Below are 19,464 nucleotides of genomic sequence, written 5' to 3'. Positions count from 1 at the left end.
TAAATTACACAAACGTTAATTCCTATTTACTTGATAAGCATTCCTATTTTGTTTGGTTAAGTCCGAACCTTTGTATCAAGTAAACATACTTCGTTGTTGTATTGTCTCGATTTCGCATCCATAGATGATCACACGAAGTGTGAACCGATTAGTTGTATTGTATCGACTCAGTCCATAAACAATCACTTTCGGAGAAAGAACTTATAGGTAGGAAAAGTTTTAGCTTGAGGTATATTTGGGTACCCTCGCCTTTTCACCACTTTTATGTGAAAGTACTGTATGGCTCCGTAAGTTTTCTTATGTTGAGTGTTTACTATTAAATTAATCAATAAGGTCTCATTGTGGTTAATTTATTCGAGTTTAATAGATACAAATCCATGTGGTTTGTTAATGTCCAAAGAAATCCTTATTTTCTCGTAAAAGCAAGGTCGCTCATGTTGTTCTCTTGGGAATGACATCAAATAGGGGAGATTTTTTAATTGAATTTGTGCTTAATTACCATATCTTTGTGGGGAGTGCGACTGTGGAATATTGTAGGAGTTATCTTGTATCTTTATAAACTCTATGATGATTACACTAAGTATCGACTATGTGAAATCATCAAAACAAAGTTGATATGTTCTCTTTTAGTCATGAAATATTTTTTTCGAAAATTTCATTATGATCTCGTAGTTTTCATACCTTTGGCAATTTATATTGACGAAAAGGGGGAGAATTATTTGGTAGTTCACACTACATACATATGGTTTACGATCATTATGTAAGGGGGAGTGGTTTTCATTGTAAGATGGAAGTATTGACTAAGGGGGAGTGATACATATCACTATAGTATTATTTCAAAGTTATGATACAATTTGACTTTGATTATATATAATACCATGATATTATATAACAATGACTGAGAACATCTGTTTTTTTATTGTGATGGCTACGGATCTTCAACAACAATGATGCTGAGTTGAACACCTTCAGAATCGCCGGAGTACTTGGAGTAACGAATAATTCAAGGAAAGTTAAAGAGACAAGGGAATCGAGCATGATGGATGAGAAGCTATAAATTTTACTTATTTTTTAATCCATGTGTATTAATAGTTTTGTCACTAAAATTGACAAAGGGAGAAATCTTTAGAGCACTGCTCGGTCGAACTCGCAAGCATTGCTATCTCAAGTTTGTTTGTGAAGTTTAGTTGATCAAAACTATATACTTGATTTCTAATCTACTTAAAGCTTTATTGGATTAGGATATAATGTGTAGTTGAGCTTTAGACTTCACGGCGTTCACCAATTGAAGAAGAAGATCTACTAAGGAGCTTGGAGGAACTTCATCAACAAAAAGTATGTGGAGACTAAAACTTATCTATCACTCAAAAGTATATTCTATTATATCTTCTAATGAGACTAAATCGTATAGCTATATAGACTTTTACATTATACACATTTGATATTTCGAGCCGATTTTATCGCGCTTGATTATCTATTTATCGAAATACGTATTGGAAGCTTTTTGTTTAGCTATGTTCATCGTATTCCTGACGAGTTTAGTTGGAGATAATTTATTTGTTGGAAAATAAATATTAAGTCAAAATACGATCATGTGAAAATTACCTTGAACATGTTATATGATCTGTGTGAGACAGTCATTTGATGTTATCTCGGGATGTTTCGTATTGATCATTCGATCAATTGAAAAGTACTTGAAGCTAGTGATGTGTGTGAGATTACCATTGTCGTTTTCCAAGGATGTTTCAATGATTGAAATGAGAGTGTAGAACAATTACCCATGTATGGATACAACACAGTATGCAAACCTAGTATGCGAACTGTATTATGATGATTCAGGTCCGGAACTCTTGTTTGCGTACCTAGTATGCGAAGGGATTTATCTGAGAAAGTCCGTAACTCTTGTTTGCGTACCTAATATGTGAACGGGTTTACCTGAGTTGGGTTCGGAATGGTTGTTCGCGAACCGGGTTTACAAATGGCTTGACTAGGCCAAGGTCCGGAGCTGTTGTTCGCCTACCCAGTTTGCAAACACAGTTGTTAAGTTCTAAAATCCGTTAAGTATGATTCTCATACTCATGAGAATCATAACTTTGTAAACTGTGGCTTAATGTTCATGAGTTGATTCTGGTATAAGTATTTTGTACTATTACGAATGAAACCGTTTTCGTTTCAATTTGTTCATATATATTTCTATGAGATAGTGAACAATTGAACAACTCTATTTGAAACACAATTATGTTCATTTGATTATCTATCATGATTGATTGATCATCATATTTGACCTAGAAGTGTTAGATGAATACCGCTAAGACAAAAGTGTTCATATGGGATATGGGTAACTTCGGTTAACTGTTATCGAGCCAAACCAATATACACGTTTAGGTACGGTAAACCATATCTAAATATAAGTATATTTCATTTGTGTGTAACAAGCTAAGACCATCTAACGGTGGAGATTGATTCCTTAGTTTCTAAGCAGACTTAGTTTGAATCTTAAATCAGGAGTTCATCTAACGGTGAATATCGAATGCTTTGTTACTAAGCTATCTTAGCTTTGATTGTAAGCAACCCTGATTTGAAAGACTATATAAGGGAGAACTCTACCAACTGGAAAACCTAATCCCGACACTCTTGTGTCCTAGTTGCAAACTAGAGTGGATTCTCCTCTAACATGGGTTTTCCAAAACCATTACTAGGTTAACGACTTGAAAACTTCATTTGGGGTTCGTGAAGCCATATCCAACTATTTTCTATGTAGTTGCGTATTCTGATCTTACTTGTTTTATCATATTAAGTTTTATCTTCTCTAAGATTTACACGAGATTTCTCTCCGATAGGTAAGATATAAAAAGTAATCACAATAGTTCTTCTTCTCAGACTCTTGTGATTCCACAATAACTTCTTCTGTTAATTAGTTAGATTATTGTGAGGTTACTAGTATTTCTAGACTGCTCTTCGGGAGTATAAGACCGGATTATTTGCTGGTTCCTGTTCACCTTGATCTTTGTATAAAAATATGGAACAAAAACATAATAAAGGATAAACATATATGTGGGAGACAAATTTGTTTATAAGTCTTCGACTTTGGGTCGTAACAACTCTTAGTTGTGGGAGAGATCAGCTAAGGGAATCAAGTGCGCAGAACCTGACGTGGTTTTAGAGGCGTAAGGAACGCGACTGTAACTTAATCGGTGTGAGACTTGGTTAGGGATCAACTACATTGAATTCCGAAGTTAACTTGTAGTAGGATAGAGTCTGTAGCGGCTTAATACAACGTGGTGTTCAAATATGAACTAGGTCCCGAAGTTTTTCTGCATTTGCGGTTTCCTTGTTAACAAAATTTATGGTGTTTGTGTTATTTCTTTATTGCATTATATTTGTTTATATAATTGACATATCACAGATTGTGTGTAGTTCAATCAGTTGATAAATCCAACCTTGTTTGTTGGATAGAACTTGATTGACACTTGGACATTAGTCTTTGGTACCATCCAAGTTATTTCTCATATCAATCAGGCTCGCGGATTTCTACCTGTTTGAATTTCTGATTGTATTGAGAAAGAGATAAAAACTCTTTGATATAATTATTGATTGGTTCTCGCTTTTAAGTTGGTGCTCTCGGAATTAAATATCAGTCTAGTCCATACAGATTGTCGAACGAATTATAGGGTGTGGTTGTTATACCTATTTCAAAACTTATAAAGTACTAAAAAAATTGATATCAAAGACAAGTACCTAGGTTCACCCATATTTGCTAAAAAAAAAATACAATATAAGCTTTCAAACCTTCATTGAGAATATCAAATTCAGGATGGCTGGCTGAAAAAGTGAAAACTTATCTCCATATGGTAGAACAACTATGATATCTAGTGTCACTTCAACATTCAGCATTTATCAGATGAACTGCTTCAAATTACCAAAAAATATTTGCCAGGATATTGATAGGATTCAGAGAGATTTCTATTAGAAAAAATACCCTGAAAAACCCAAAGGCATATGCTTCACTTCTCAGAGTTCAGCTTGCAAACCTAAAGAGATAGGAGGGCTTGGATTCAGAAACATACATTTTTTCAACAGTGCTATGATCACCAAAATAGCTTGGAGACTATTCACTGAACCATATTCTGTATGGTCTTTTTACTATGAAAGCTAATCACTTTAGTGACTTTGAGGTGATCAGAATGAACACCCAACCAAAAATAACCGACTATTGCTTATGGAAAGGCATTCTTGAAGGGGTGAAAAACATTCAGAAATATTACAGATGGGTAATAGGAAATGGTCAACACATCAAGATTTATGAGGACATATGGATTCAAGGGAAGGAAAATATCATTTACAAACCTCAACACTGTCCTAAATGATCTTAACTATGTCAGCCAGTTGATCGGTACCTATGGAGAATGAGATATGGTTCAAATTACACAATGGTTTGATGAAGAATACCAGCTCAACATCCAGAATACCAATTATCAGGACGAAGATGGAATCATCTGGGGTTTAACAGAAAATGGCTCATTCATTGTCAAGTCTCATATGACAGAAAGATAAAGGATAAATACAAAAATAATACTCTGAATCCTTTCTGGAAAAATATTTGGAAGTTTGACACCTCCCCCAATTCAAATGTTCGTTTGGAATTGTGCTCATGAAATCCTCCGAACTAATGTTAGGACTGCTATCATTCTCAATTACATTGATTTCATCTGCAATTTGTGCAAGAATGTCGAAGAAGACATAAACCATTGTTTAATGTCTTATCTTTTTGCTTCTAAAGTTTAGATAAATCTCTTTGGCTCCCACCACCAATGCTTTGGTAATGCTGCCCAGTTCATGCAACACCAGAAGTTTGAGAACTGGATAACTATCTTTGCTGCCATTTGATGATTTATCTGGAAGGCTATATGTGACCCAATCTTCCAGAAAATCAGGACGAATAAAGTTACTATCACTAAAATCAAGCAGAACTTATGCTCCTATAGTAGAGTAATATATAACCCAAACTACATCATGAACAACTTATTTTACAAGAGTTGTGACCAGGAAATCATTGGCAGAATTACAAATGACCATATGGTGAAATTTGGTATTATATTAACTTTAATACTAACTATGCTTTCATTTCCATGTCTCATACATGACTCTGTGTGGGAGCAAGAAGAATCAAAGATTCTATCTCAGGAGACAACAAAGCTAGAAGAGGAGCTGAACCAGTTGTGAGATGGGCCAAAGAGTTACAGAGAGCTAATATAGACTTCCAAGCTGAAGATGAGGAACCTCAGAAGGAGATAAAAGAGGAAATAAACTGAGGTCCAATGAAGATCCAGCCTGGATTACCATCAAACTAAGGATGAAAATTTTAAAGTAGTGTCTTTTGTCTTGGGAAAGCTGATCAAAATCACTAAAGATCAGTACGACAGTCAACGTAGCTAGTTTTCATTCCCCCACTAGTCATTTAGACAATTTTAATTGGAAAAGTCTGAACTTAACAAACTATATTACATTATCTAAGATCTGCAAATAGGATTGCTCATGATTCCAACCCAAGGTCGATGCATGATGCTAGAGACAGGTCTGCAGGTTTATTATGTAACACCCGAGGTTCTACCTTTCTGGTAGAATTCCCTTTTTCTTATAAAAAATAAAATTGAGACAACAATAACGTTTGAATTAACTCATCGGATTGGTAGACGTAGGCTCATTCTTAGGTCTAGTAGAGACGTTTTTTTTTTTTGTTTGTTTTTTTTTTTTGTTTTTGAAAATAAGGATAGATTAAAGCGGAGTTAGCTAATCATTAGATTCAGTCTCATTTGAAACAAACTTAGAATGAGTTATTCTTCCTATGACTGAATCTGTTAGATTAACTTCCTCTGAAACTGATACAAGAATGTTATTAAGATAGATGATTCATAAGCTTGGACTGTGTCGAAAGCAATTATATGAATTAAAATCAGGAGCTTGGTTTATCCAAGAAACTTCATTGTTGCTCTCCCTTCCTTTCTTTGCCAACAGATCTGACTCTCTGTTTGCTTTTCTGTCTACATAATGAAAATCCAGAAAAGAAACTAATCGTCCCGCTAACTTCTTTACTTCTTCAAGAATTGCTAGACTTTATCACTCGATCGTTGAAACTTTTCTTTGTAGATACCTAATTGTCTCCTTCTATGACCAGATGTTGTTGTAAGTTATCTAAGATGACCCATTTAATTGCCTGCATCAGAGTTAGAGCTTCTGCTTCTTCGGCCTTGGAAGTCCTAAAGGTGCCCATTTTTGCTCCTTTGAAAACGGCTTTCCAATTGTGAAGAATTAAAACCAAACCTGCATTCGTGTTTTCGGATAACCAAGACGCATAACAGTTTAATTTTGAAAGTAGTGCAAAGACGTAGGCTCAACAATAGTGGTTGAGCAGAAGAAATAGGCCGTGGAGAAAAAGAAAAGAAAAGAAAAAGCCCAAATGAAATAAATACCCCCTCAAATAACTCAGTAATGGAAGACTGAACAAGAGCAGAGACTGAGATGACAAAGAAACCCTCGAAGACGAAGGATTTTTTATCTGCATCTGCTGAAAACCCTTTGAAGATAGCTGAAAAGTTAGTGGAGACTTGTTCATATTTGTTCTCACATTTGTTTTTTAGTTTTTTCTTAACATTCTTTGGAATTTTTTTTTCTTTTCTTTTTTTCCTTTTGTGCAGGGAGAAATTGTTGAAACCAAAATCAACAGAAAAGAAGATGACGATGAGAACAAGACAATCAACAAGAAGTGCTGAGATAACAAAACCCATGTCACCAAAGGAGTTGAAACCTAAACCTAAACCAAAGAAGAAAGAGGATTCTAAAATGCCCAAGAAACCTCCAACTGCTTTTTTCTACTTCTTGTATGCTTCATTTCCCTTCCCTTTTCCTTTTGTTTATGTGTTTTACTTTTCTAGATTGAAATGCATCTTATGGTGCTTGATAAACCTAACCCTTAGTTGAACTAAAATGCCAAAAAAACCTAAGAAATAAAATCCCTAATTTTTTTACAGTGAAATGCTATGTTAAATCCTGAAAAGGGCAGTGAAATTTCTTATTGTTTGGTCTATTGACTTTCCAACACTCTATGTTAAATCTATTCATCTATCACTTTAAATAACTTGTTTCAGGGTTTTAGCGTGCTATTGTTGTAACCATTTACGGGTATTTGTTTTTCATTTAAGATTTATTAACATGATTCTACATAAAATATTTTGTGTATTCTAGTGCTTCATGGATTTCACAGTGACAAATTAGGTTGTACCACTAGATAAACTTTACACAGGAATTTAGAAATACAAGTACTTCTGTATGGGATTGGATCTTCTGCAAACCCTGTGCGCTGGAAAATCATCTGTGTAAGGGGTTTCATGCTAAACATTAATTCCACTAACTAGAGGCTGTTTGGAGGTTGTGTTAATGTTTCTTGGTAAGACCATTTTGGGTAATGTAATGAGTTTCAATAGGAAGGGTTTGTGTGTTAGATAAGTAACATCTTTAACTCGGATGGTGCCTGTTCTGGAAATGCTGTTGTTAATGGTGAAACTGTTAGGGATTTGGCATGACAATGGATTGCAGCATGTAAATGTTTTAAATGATTTTGATCATTTTTTTTATAGAAAGAAGAGATAACATATGCCTAATGATTATACTGAATTCTGCATTGAAGAGTTAGACTCGCAAGAAGCTTTATTACGTGGATTGCCTGTAAGCAATGTCTGCAAAGCTGTAACATTAAACTGTGATGCATCCTCGTTCAAGTTAGAAAACATCTTAAAAGTAGCAGATGTTCAAACTCCAAACTGTTTTGATGAGTCCACGAAACTGCCAAGTGCTTCCAAATTCCTGATTGTGTGAAGCTTTGCAGAAAGTCAATTGCAGTAAGATGTAAAGCTCAATAGGGACTAGAAATCCAAAGATGAAATATTTTATATATTCTTGCTCATAGTTTTGAAGGATCATCAAGAGATTCGCATTTGGATAGGTTTGATCGGGTTACTTGTGTTGCTAAGAGCTGGGTACTGATACAGGTTCATGTTTTCGTAGGGGTTCAGTGGTGTGGATACTGATTATGTGCAGCTGTTTTGTTGCCCTTTATCATAGCTCTTAGGTCTGTACCTCAGTACCTGGACGAACTTAATGAGTTTTGTGTTATTGATTTTTGTGCTGTTTTAGGTGTGGAAATTTTATCTTTATAGTACCGTGATAACAATCATTAATAACAGATATATAAACTATTTTATCTTTAAAGTACCATGTGTAAGGCTATACTTTATTCTAAAGCCTCTCTCTCTTTTTATTTTTCTTTTACTGAAGGGAGGATTTTCGGAAGGAATACCAGAAACAGAATCCAGATGTCAAATCAATGCGTGATGTATGCAGCAATGTCCATAGTTTGGTACACTTAGGTTACCCGTCAATTATGCAGTTTCTTTTCTTACTCTTATAGTTTGTACTCTGATTTTTCAGGTTGGCAAGGCATGTGGAGAGAAGTGGAAGATTATGTCATATGAGGTCTGGCAACTACACAAATCTCCTTTCCAGCTTACCCTGATCTATCTATATTGTTGTTTTAAAAACTGTGGTCTATTGTCAACTGTAGTGTGATGCTTTCTAGCATTACAATTAGATCATGGTCCATGAGGGAGTCTAATATTTGAACCCCCATGGCTTGTGACACACCTATCTGGGAATAACTAACCATCATGACCTCATCTTGGAACTGAAATATAAATTTACGTAGCATATATGTCTACACGTCCTGTAATAGATCTCTGTAACATATACGTAAAGTGTGATGTGGACTAGTTAAGATGCATCACGCTCTAGTTTTTTGGTGACTTTGACCCCACACCAGATATACGTACTAGCATTTCTGGCTGTGTACTACCATTTACATCAATTTTCTCTCTGTTTTGAATTTGTAGTTAGCACCCCTTCTCTCCCTAAGATATCTAAGTTTAACTGCAGATATCTGATTTTATTTCATTCTCGTTTTTTACCAGGAAAAAGTACAATACTATGATATAGCCACAGAAAAGAGAGCAGCATTTGACGATGCTATGACAGAGTACAAAAAAAGAAAGGTAATAGTAGTTAGTCTGTTTCTTTTATTTTCAGCAAGCTATTTTTTGTTAAAATATATGATTGTTAAAGTGACATGTGAGTTTTCTTTTTACTTTGTAGCAGGAAAATGACGAGGATCAAGGAAGTGGTGACAATTATGAGGAGTTGATGTATTGAAAAGGATGATAATTGCGCGTATAGGTGCAGAAATGTATATTAGCTGCATATATGTCATGTGAGATCTATCCATTGAAACTATCCTTGTGTGTTAATTTTTGAAACCTACTGCTCCCCAAGTACATTAACGAAACCCTTTTTCGGGCTAGCTCAATCATGGCCAAGGATCTTGGAAGCATCTAACTCCAGAATAATTTTTAGTGTAAACATCTTCTTTTGTATGTACATCTGTTGGATCTCAGCCGTAATATAAACAGTTTGCTCTCTCACTGTTGCGTTCTTCTGAATATTTGTGGTTGCAAACTGATATTCATAATGAAAGAAGTCATATTTCCTTTGCATTAAGACCTTTATATTTTCTTTGCATGAACACCTTTATATTTCCCTTGCATGAACACCTTATTAGAGTCGTCATATTTACTTTGCATGAACTCCAAGAACTGATACCCTATTAGAGTATTCATATTTATGAACACCTTTATATTTTCTTTGTATTGAATTTTAATGCGGTGATGCACATCAATAGGGTTCCACAAGTACTTCCAATTCAGGTGTTATGAAAATTTGTTTTGGTGTTTGCATGTGTTGCACATGAAGTTTGTGTCCGAAGGGCCAACAAAAGCTTGAAATATATAACAGTTTTTGCAAACAAAAGGTATGTAAAATCTAATGACTCTGCAGATTTTTTTTTGTCAAGTTTAGCTAAATAGTTCCATCATATGGGGCCATTTGTTGTAAAAGTCACTTGCACCTTGGGTATTTAGTTCATGCTAGCATGATATTTGGTACGAAGATGCTCACCAATTGCTTTGTCGAAGCTAAAAACAATCTCCTCATACACAACTGAATATTGTTTCTTTAATCTACATAGGAGAACAAGCTACAAGCTACTTAATAAATTAAATGTACATATCACATTCTGTGCTCATGCTCAAAAGAAAATATGTAGAACAATGAGGTTCTAAGTTTTGGTACAAAAACAAGAGAGTTTTGTGAATGAACAGAGAGATAGAACCTATTGGCCAATCGACCATGGTTAAGTATATGTTATTTTAAACCGGTGATTTAACTCTGACCATCCTGATGAGAAGTCCTAGATCAAAATCTGTTCTGTGTCTAACATGTCATAGTCAGAAATGCAGAGCTCCTTCTCACTTTGGATAGCGTAACTATTAAGAAAGAAAAGTGGGTCACTAGATTCAATCTCTTGAAATGGGAACAACCCGTCTATGGTTGTATATAATGACCACGAGCTCTGCAAATCAATAAAGTCAGGGAGCAGTGACCCTGCTGAATACGAATGCATGCCCAAGTTTGGTGAATCAGCTGAGAATTCAAAGCTACTTTCTGTATCTCTATAATGTTCGATAGTTGAGTCTGTATAACTAAAATCTTGTGAACTAGACTCAGGCTTCCTATGACTTTCTATTTGCAAGTCGGGGATAATTTGAAGTTGTTTCTTCGCCAGGGTTGATGAAGTTGGTGCGGGCTTCATGCCATTACCTGTTAACTCTTGAACAAGCTTCTTAAAGTTTGAAGGATCTGTAATATATACTCTAGGCCGTAATGCCTTTAACAAACTATTTTCATAGATATGATCTATCTTGCTTTTCGATACATGTGAACATTCACCACCTCTCTTCTTCATTAAATTTGTATAGGTCGGATTTAGAATGTTTTTATTCACAGCGCCTTTTGGTTGAGCGGAGGATCCTAGGCTTGGTTATATATACTGGATTGAATTCTCCAGAGATAAGACTTGGTAATCAAAAGATTCTGAAGATGATGTTGGTAACACAATGTAGTTTGAAAGCAGGAATAACCCAAAATAAAAAAAACAATGCTTTCCCTTGTATCTTTCCTGAAAAAAGATGTGCACTTTTGTCTCCTAATAAGAAGAGATTGCGGTTCGAGGATAAAATAAGGATAAACATATACAATAGATGTGCAGTTAGGGCACAAAATCAAGAATATTTAGCTTACCATTCACGATTGTCATGTTTAGGTTTTGTCCCTAATATGATGTCGTGATATGGGAATTTAGGCCTGTCAAAATTCCATCCAAATAGGCTATTTAGTACTAAATGGTACTACCAAATTAGTCATTTATTTAGATCCTATTATTGGGAGGGATTTGGGGGCTTATAGGATATCCAAATTTCTAGACTTACATTTTTTTTTTTATGCAAACATGATAATTTATCGTGAATCAGGCTAACCGCCAATATCATCTGCATCCTCCAGTATTGCAGAAGCAATAAAGCTTGGAGGATGATTAATCCAACATTTTGAAACTTTAAAAATCCTTGTGCGCCTTGCTAATTTATCTGCAGGCTTATTACACTCTCTTTAAATGAACTTACATGTCCACAGAAGTTTATTTTTCAATCTAGTAGTAATATCTGAGATTAATGCTTGGTTTTTCCATGTTACAATCTTGTAATCCTTATTGACTGCATCTACCACGAGCCCTGCATCGAGTTTAAAACAACAGGATTGCACCCCTAGTTCCTCTGCCCAAATCAAAGCTTGTAAACCCTTGCACTCAGCCTCTTCCGCACTCATCTGTCCATCTGCATGCCTGTATCTTCCCTGAAGCTTCCTGCAAAATTACGCATTATTAGTCCATGTCCAGTTTGAGTATATCCAACATATTTTTTAAAAGACGCATCACAGCAGATTGAAAAGAAAGGAGATGAAGGAGGTAACCATCTTTTCCGAATCACAGGTTCTGTGGTATTACTTAAGACTGACTGTCTAGAAACAATCATAGAGCTACCAGTCGAAGAGTTTAAGTCTTGGACCAATTTAATAACCATGATTGGATTTGGTTTTATATTCTCAAAGGACATATGTACCTCGCCTTCCAAATTTCCCAAACAGTGTTAGCCATCTTCACAATCCAATCTTCATCAATCCGACACACATCATTATTAAACCAGCCTTTGGTCCAGTGCTGCAGTGATATATTAGTATCTTGCATACTCCTTCTAGCCATTAGAACCGAGAACCAAACAACTCCTAAGAAGGTACAGTCACACAGAATATGTTTAGTAGTCTCAACTTCTTGTTTACACATATGGCGTAGATCTCTTGAGTATCCTAAGACCCCTAGCCGTACGTTCATTAGAAGGAACTATATCACTCATACACTTCCATATGAATTTTTTAATACGTGGGAGAGTATTGAGTTTCCGCAATTTCTGCCAGAAAAGTACATCAGAAACAATTGTATTAGTGCTGGAATTTCTTTTTATCTCCACCGTCTTGTTATAAGCTGACTTCACTGTGAACTCCGATTCTTTGTGGATCAGAATACAAAGCACTTCCACTTGCAGGCAAATAAAAGGAAAGCTAGGAACAAGATCGAATCACTGAAAGACACAAATGGCAGCTGGTATAGTGGAAAAGAAAAACCGGAGCAGTTACTAAATTCACATTCCAGTGAAATAATGTCTACAACTAATCCAACAACAATTTGCTCGACTTACTGCAACCTTATATATCTGATGAAGACAATGCGGCACTGACCAAGATCCCTTATGAAGCAGAAATATCTACAACACTCAAGATAATGCAGACATGGACACCTGGCATAGATGGTTTTCCGTCTGGATTTTTTCAAACTCAATGGCCAACAATTATGGATGATGTTATTAAGATGGTACAAAGCTTTTTTTTCTAGTGGAATAATGTCGATAAGAATGAACAAGACAAACTTGGGCTTAATTCCAAAGTGCAATCTACCTCAATCACCTGGAGATTATAGGCCGATCGCACTGTGCAATACTACTTATAAGTTGGTTACAAAGATTCTTGCCACTCGTCTAAAGCTTCACCTCGATAAATTCATCTCTCCAATGCAGACAACCTATGTACCTCGAGACAAATCAGGGACAATATTACACTTGCTTAGGAAATAATATATTGTATAAAGAGGAAAAAGACGAAGAAAAGATATATGGCATTAAAATTCGATATGTCGAAGGCTTTCGATCAAGTTGAATGGCCTTATCTAGATGCTATAATGAAGCGGCTTGGTTTTAATAATAAGTGGTACAATCTTATTTATGAATGCATCAGTACCTCTGAGATTCAAATTTTGTTGAATGGTTCACCATGTCAGGCTTTCAAACCCACTCATGGAATTTATCATGAATTCAACTAGTTTCCGAGAGAATAGGAAAAAAAACAGAAAACTAATCTTTTCTTCACTTCCTCTTCTTCCCTTCTCCTTTATTTCATCACGATGAAAACGATGATCATTAAAAAAACTTAAATCTATTCTTCTTATCTTTCTTCTTCTTGTTCTGCATCACATCGTGATGAAGATGATGATCCTAAACAAAACCTAAATTTATTATTCTTCTTCCTCTTTTCTTCTTCTCCACCGCATCGCGATGAAAGTGATGATCATAAAAATAAAAAAAACTAAGAAAACCCATTATCAATTTTTGTTTTTGATAGTCAATAAAACTCGATTCGGTTAAACTAGAGTTAAGAAAGAAAAAAAAATCTGAAAGTGTTTCCGGTTGGGAGTTCTTAGTTTCATAAGTCACATATTACATCTGAGAGAATAAGAGATCCTAGCTTTAAATTCGGTTTATGACTGGGGAAATTAAAATTTACAGTCGTAAGATGCTATTATTTACGGTTAGGAATTCCTAACCGTAAATGATTCCGATAATCACAAAAAAAAAAAACAAAAAAAAAAACAAAGGTTTGGTTTCGGTTAGGATCTCCCAGCCGTAATTTTTATTTCGACTAGGTTTCCTAACCGTAACCTTAGCTTTCGTCTTGGAAAACGTAACCGTAACTTCAAAAAAACCGATTTTTCTCGGTATTGAATCAACGAAATTGTTATTGGGAATCAAATACGAGACTCTTTTGAGTGTTTTAAAAAAATTGAAAAAAAAAAAATCAAAATCATCTTACTGAATCGAAAAAAAGAAAAAAAAATTGATGAAATTTTTATTTTTATTTTCAAGAAAATTAGTAGAGTGATTAATCTTAATATATACATTAATGGTCATTAATTTAGTTCATCATCATAATTAACACTAATTAAGTTAGAGGTACTTTAGCCATACTGAAAATAGTTGGATAAGGGGTTATAAAAATTACTATTAATGATGTAATGAAGCCCCAAAAAACCCATCCAAGGTACAACCCCGATAATAGGATTCTTTATTTATTTGAAATATTAAAAGTATATAATAATACACAAATATTTATTTATAGTTTAGTCCAAAGTGACTTACCATGATGTCAACAATTTACTTCAAAAATAATTTATCTTTCAAACCGTTCGTATAAAACTTGCAAGCTTTATATTTTCAGAAAGATCTTTCCGGGATCTACAAAAATATTACCTGTATGACTATATATTTTTCATTTCAATTTTTTTTTTAATTTTTGCTTGATCTCATTGTACAAAAAAGTTCATATGCACAAAATTTTCATAACCTTATGCGATCATTTTTCTCATGGGAATTACACTGGTGTACAACTATGTACACATCTACAAAAACCTAGCAAATCCAACATCCATACTCACAAAACAAACAATATATATAATGAGACGATACAATGGTGTACAACTATGTAAACATCTACAAAAACCTAGAAAACCTAATATCCATACCCAAAAAACATGCAATATATCAATGAGATGCGACAATGGTATACAACTATTTACACATATACATAATCCTCAGGTGATTCAGAAGTGTTTTATTGATATTTTTCCCACAAAAGAAAGATTGTCTAGGGCATGTCACTACATTAATCTACAATGCCCTCTATGCAATCAATATGACGAAACTGCGATGCACGTCTTATTCTCTTGCCCCTTCTCTAGGGATGTTTGGATGCTTGTTACTGGCGGTTCTTTAGTTCTCTCAGGTGTGAATAACAATGTTGCTGAAGTTTTTGAAGACTGGATGCGGAGGGATAATCAACATCTTCTTCCTGGTGAATGGTTGAATACGGCTATGGTGGTAACTTGGACTATATGGAATACCAGATGTGATGTCCATTTCCAAAACCTAAAGATTAAACCGCAAACTGTTGCTAAAAAGGATTTGAGTTTTTCCAGATATTTAGAAAACATGTATAGTCAACAGCTGCACCATAACTTGATAGTTCAGCCTGCAAACCCCATAGAACACTCATGGAAACCACCAGATTCTCCTCTAATGAAAATCAATTGTGATGCCTCTTATGATATAAATAGTGGGATAACAGGTATTGTTCTCATTCTTCGTGATGATGCAGGTCATTGGAGGGGTGGACTCTCAAAGTGCTATGCATGAGCAAAAAGCTCTGAAGAAGCAGCATGTTTAGCCTTCTTAGATGCAGTTAGCTGGGGGGAGGAATTACATATTTCTCAAGTAATTGTTGAGACTGATTTGCTGGCAACCGAAAGATTCATCAACAATGTTGTTGTAGTTATTTCTTGGGAGACTGAACCTATTCTGCTTGATGCGATAGAAAAACTAAGTTCTTTTCATAGTTGGAAATGCTCTTTTGTCCGTAGAGAATGTAATAAAACAGCTGATAAACTTGCTAAATATAGCAGACAACATAATATCTCTAGGGTCTGGTTAGATAGTCCCCCTGAGGTTATCGAGTCGTATTTATTGTCAGACTTTCCCTTGAATTCAAGTTAATAAAATTTCTTCTTTCGCATCAAAAAAAAATAAATCCTCAGGTGACATAAGGATGAGGAGTGAGATAATCACCTAGTCTTAATCCCATTAATAGCTAAAGATAGATCAAGAATTGAGTCTATCCTTCGCACCCGATTTTTGTGACTGACTATCCTCTTTATGTGTGAGTAGGTTGATACTTACATGTATCGTAGACCCTCGACCAAAACCCTAAGTTTATCATCCTATTTATGACGTAATCATCCTTTGTGTGTGACGTGTCACATGATATGGTAGTATTCTCCCACATTGTTGTAACTTGGAAGGAACATTGCTCATGTTTGCATATGGAGACAATCCTGAGTCGTGTAGATAGATCAAGGATGATTGTTATATATAGATGCGTGTGTCATGATAAAAGCACAAGCTTTCCTGAGGTCAAGTATGACCTATTTTTAAAGTTTTCCGATGTTGACGGTGGATTTTTGACAGAGAAGAACACCGTAAAATCGCCTTTTCCATATAGCAGAAATACAAAAATCTTTACCTCCGTTTCTTAAAAGGAGATATTTTCACCTTTTCATTTTAGCTTAAAAATATGTCAAATTAAAAAAGTGAAAGTATCTCTTTTAAGAAACAGAGGAAGTATATTATTATTTCTAGTCATGTATCAGAAATAAAGGGTATATATTTCTATCTATATATACATTAATAATTACATTTTCATTGTGCACCAAGAACTATCCCTAGCTTCCTACGATGCTGGAAACATCCATCGCCGTACATTCTCTTGTTGATGGGGTCAAAAGGCGTCAGCATTGCTGTCCCACGATGCTGGCTTATACCAGCGACAGCTCCATCATGTTAACCTTACAATCACGGCGCTGGATCTTTCCAGTGCCAACTAGCTCTATAGCACTAGCTAGCTCTCTCTCGGCACTGGTTATTGCCACTGCTAGTCCATCTTCCCCATAGTGCTAGCAATAAAAAATACCAACTCATCCAGAGTCCGTCGCTGGCCTAATGCCAGCGACCCTCTTTTCTAGTACCCTGCACTCCGTTGAGCAACCTTATCTTATGGTGCTAGTCACTGCTAACATTAACACTACTCCTAACCGTGACTTGGTGCAAAGCCAATTCCATATGCATCGCCCGCGCCATGAGATATTAGATTGATGTCTCGAGCCGTAAATATTTTAGAAGTGAGTCTCTCAGTTTAGATCACCTATAACACCAGTATTAGTAGTTCATATAACTAAGTACCCAGCTTATTCAAATGCCGGCTGCTGGCATCACTGGAGCTCATTGCTCATAACTCACTAATTAAAGCTCATCGCTCACATCTCATTGATCATAACTCATCTCTCATAGAAAATCGCTTGGCTGTAACATCCCGCTAATTTTAGCACTAAAACTGGGTCCAGAATCCCGCGGTGCCATTATCGTAGGTCCAATTTTTTCTTTTTAAGATAAAAATAATTTAGAACTACGTAAAAAAATTGAATGAATATTATTAAATAGATAAATAATATTTATCAAAACACTTTAAATGGTTATAATTCAAAATTTAAAAAATCAAACAATTGAAGTAAATAATTATGTAATAACCTTGTTGAGATTAAGGGAAAACAAATCCAAGAGAAAACTGTATCAAGGAAGAGGTTCCATTTCTTCCCAGATACTACAATGGAAACTAAAGAAAACACCACGACTACCCCTGAAAAAGTGGGGGCCTAACAACCTCACCCAATATTTCACTTAGCAATCTGTATGGACTAACTCCAATATACTTTCAAGAGAATAAACTAGACTGTCAGACTCAATCTTAAAAAAAGTATATCAAGGAGTTATATCTCAATCTCTCAATTCAATCCACAATCAAACAAATAATAATTTGCGAGCCTGATTGAATATAAGAGAGATAACTTGAACGGTACCAAAGACCAATGTTCAAGGATCACTCAATTTCAATCAACAACCAAAGGTTGGATTTACCAATTGATCGATTCAACGCACAACCTGTGATATTTAAATTATATAACAAAATATAATACGGAAAAGAAACAACACATACAATTATTAACGAGGAAACCACAAATGCAGAAACCACACGGGACCTAGTCCAGATTGAACACTACACTGTATTAAGCCGTTACATACACTAGCCTACTACAAACTAACTTCGGTCTGGACTGTAGTTGAACCCTAATAAGTCTCACACTGATTCAAGGTACAGTTTCGATCCTTACGTCTCTGATCCCAACACGATACTACGCACTTGATCCCCTTAGCTGATCTCACCCACAACTAAGAGTTGCTACGACCCAAAGTCGAAGACTTGATAAACAAATCTGTCTCACACAGAAAAGTCTATAGGAATAGATAAATCTGTCTCCCACATAAATACCTACGAGTTTTGTTCCGTCTTTTGATAAATCAAGGTGAATAGGAACCAATTGATATACAAGACTTATATTCCCCAAGAACAACCTAGAAATATCAATCACCTCACAATAATCTTAATCGATTAAGGAAACAAGATATTGTGGAATCACAAGCGATGAGACGAAGGTATTTGTGACTACTTTTCTATCTTGCCTATCGGAGATATAAATATCAAGACAATCTTACGATTGCACTCAAACACGATAGAAACGACAAGATCAGATCACGCAACTACAGAGAAAATAGTTGGGTATGGCTTCACAATCCCAATGAAGTCTTCAAGTCGTTAACCTACAGGGTTTCGTGAAAAACCTGAGGTTAAAGGAGAGTCGACTCTATCTTATATAACTAGTATCACACAGGAGGTGTGGGGATTAGGTTTCCCAGTTGCTAGAGTTCTCCTTTGTATAGATTTCAAATCAGGGTTTGCAATCTAAGTTACCTTGATAACAAAGCATTCAATATTCATCGTTAGATGAAAATCTGATTAGATTCAAGATAATATCTTTCAACCGTTAGATCGAACTTAGCTTGTTATACACAAATGAAATGTAACTTCATTTAGGTTTGAGTAACCGTACCTAAACATGTACACTTAGTTTGTTCAACAGTAGTTAACTAATGGTTAGCCATATGAGCACTTTCATATCTACCTTATTCATCTTCACCATAACTAGTTCAAATGACTCAAATGAACCAGTTATAGAGTTGTTCAATTGCTTAGATCTTATAGAAGTGTACAAGACACAATTGAAGCAAAATCGGTTTTGATTTACTCGAATCGATTCCTGAACATCATAGCCAGGGTTTGCAAAGATTGCATTCCTTATTATATAAATGTCTTAGTTCATGAATAAACCAATTTTAGAAAGTAAACTTAAGTATGAAAACGGGTACACGTAATTAAGTATACGGATTGAGTTTGTTTTTCACTTTGAAACTGCAGCAGAAATTCACGGACGTGAACTTTCCGCCAGTATGCATACGAGTACGCATACTCACCCGAATTTCCAACAATCGCCAGCCCGTACGCGTACTTTGGGTTCCCGGTTTTGGACTTTTACACAAATGTGAGGACACACTATGTTTATATCCAAAGATGGTTACATGT

At 35.3% G+C, this 19,464-nt stretch overlaps 1 protein-coding gene across 2 annotated transcripts; it reads left to right on the top strand.

Annotated features, from left to right (window-relative positions):
- The first annotated feature begins 6,416 nt into the window (after positions 1 to 6,416).
- On the top strand, positions 6,417 to 9,527 carry LOC113287428 (high mobility group B protein 14-like). Of its 2 annotated transcripts, none has more exons than XM_026536189.1 (6): positions 6,417 to 6,593; positions 6,696 to 6,878; positions 8,332 to 8,389; positions 8,485 to 8,529; positions 9,021 to 9,101; positions 9,202 to 9,527. In XM_026536189.1, the coding sequence occupies exons 1-6, from the start codon at positions 6,520 to 6,522 to the stop codon at positions 9,256 to 9,258; spliced, it is 498 nt and encodes a 165-aa protein (XP_026391974.1). In that variant the 5' UTR covers positions 6,417 to 6,519; the 3' UTR covers positions 9,259 to 9,527. The 2 variants fall into 2 exon arrangements, with proteins under 2 accessions (XP_026391974.1, XP_026391975.1); XM_026536190.1 differs by having other exon boundaries at positions 6,424 to 6,593; positions 9,205 to 9,527.
- Positions 9,528 to 19,464: the final 9,937 nt, after the last annotated feature.

This window comes from Papaver somniferum, chromosome 6, assembly GCF_003573695.1.
Source record: "Papaver somniferum cultivar HN1 chromosome 6, ASM357369v1, whole genome shotgun sequence".
Taxonomy (NCBI): Eukaryota; Viridiplantae; Streptophyta; class Magnoliopsida; order Ranunculales; family Papaveraceae; genus Papaver; species Papaver somniferum.
The sequence above is the reverse complement of the archived record's forward strand: the minus strand, read 5'-3'. Positions and strand labels throughout refer to the sequence as shown.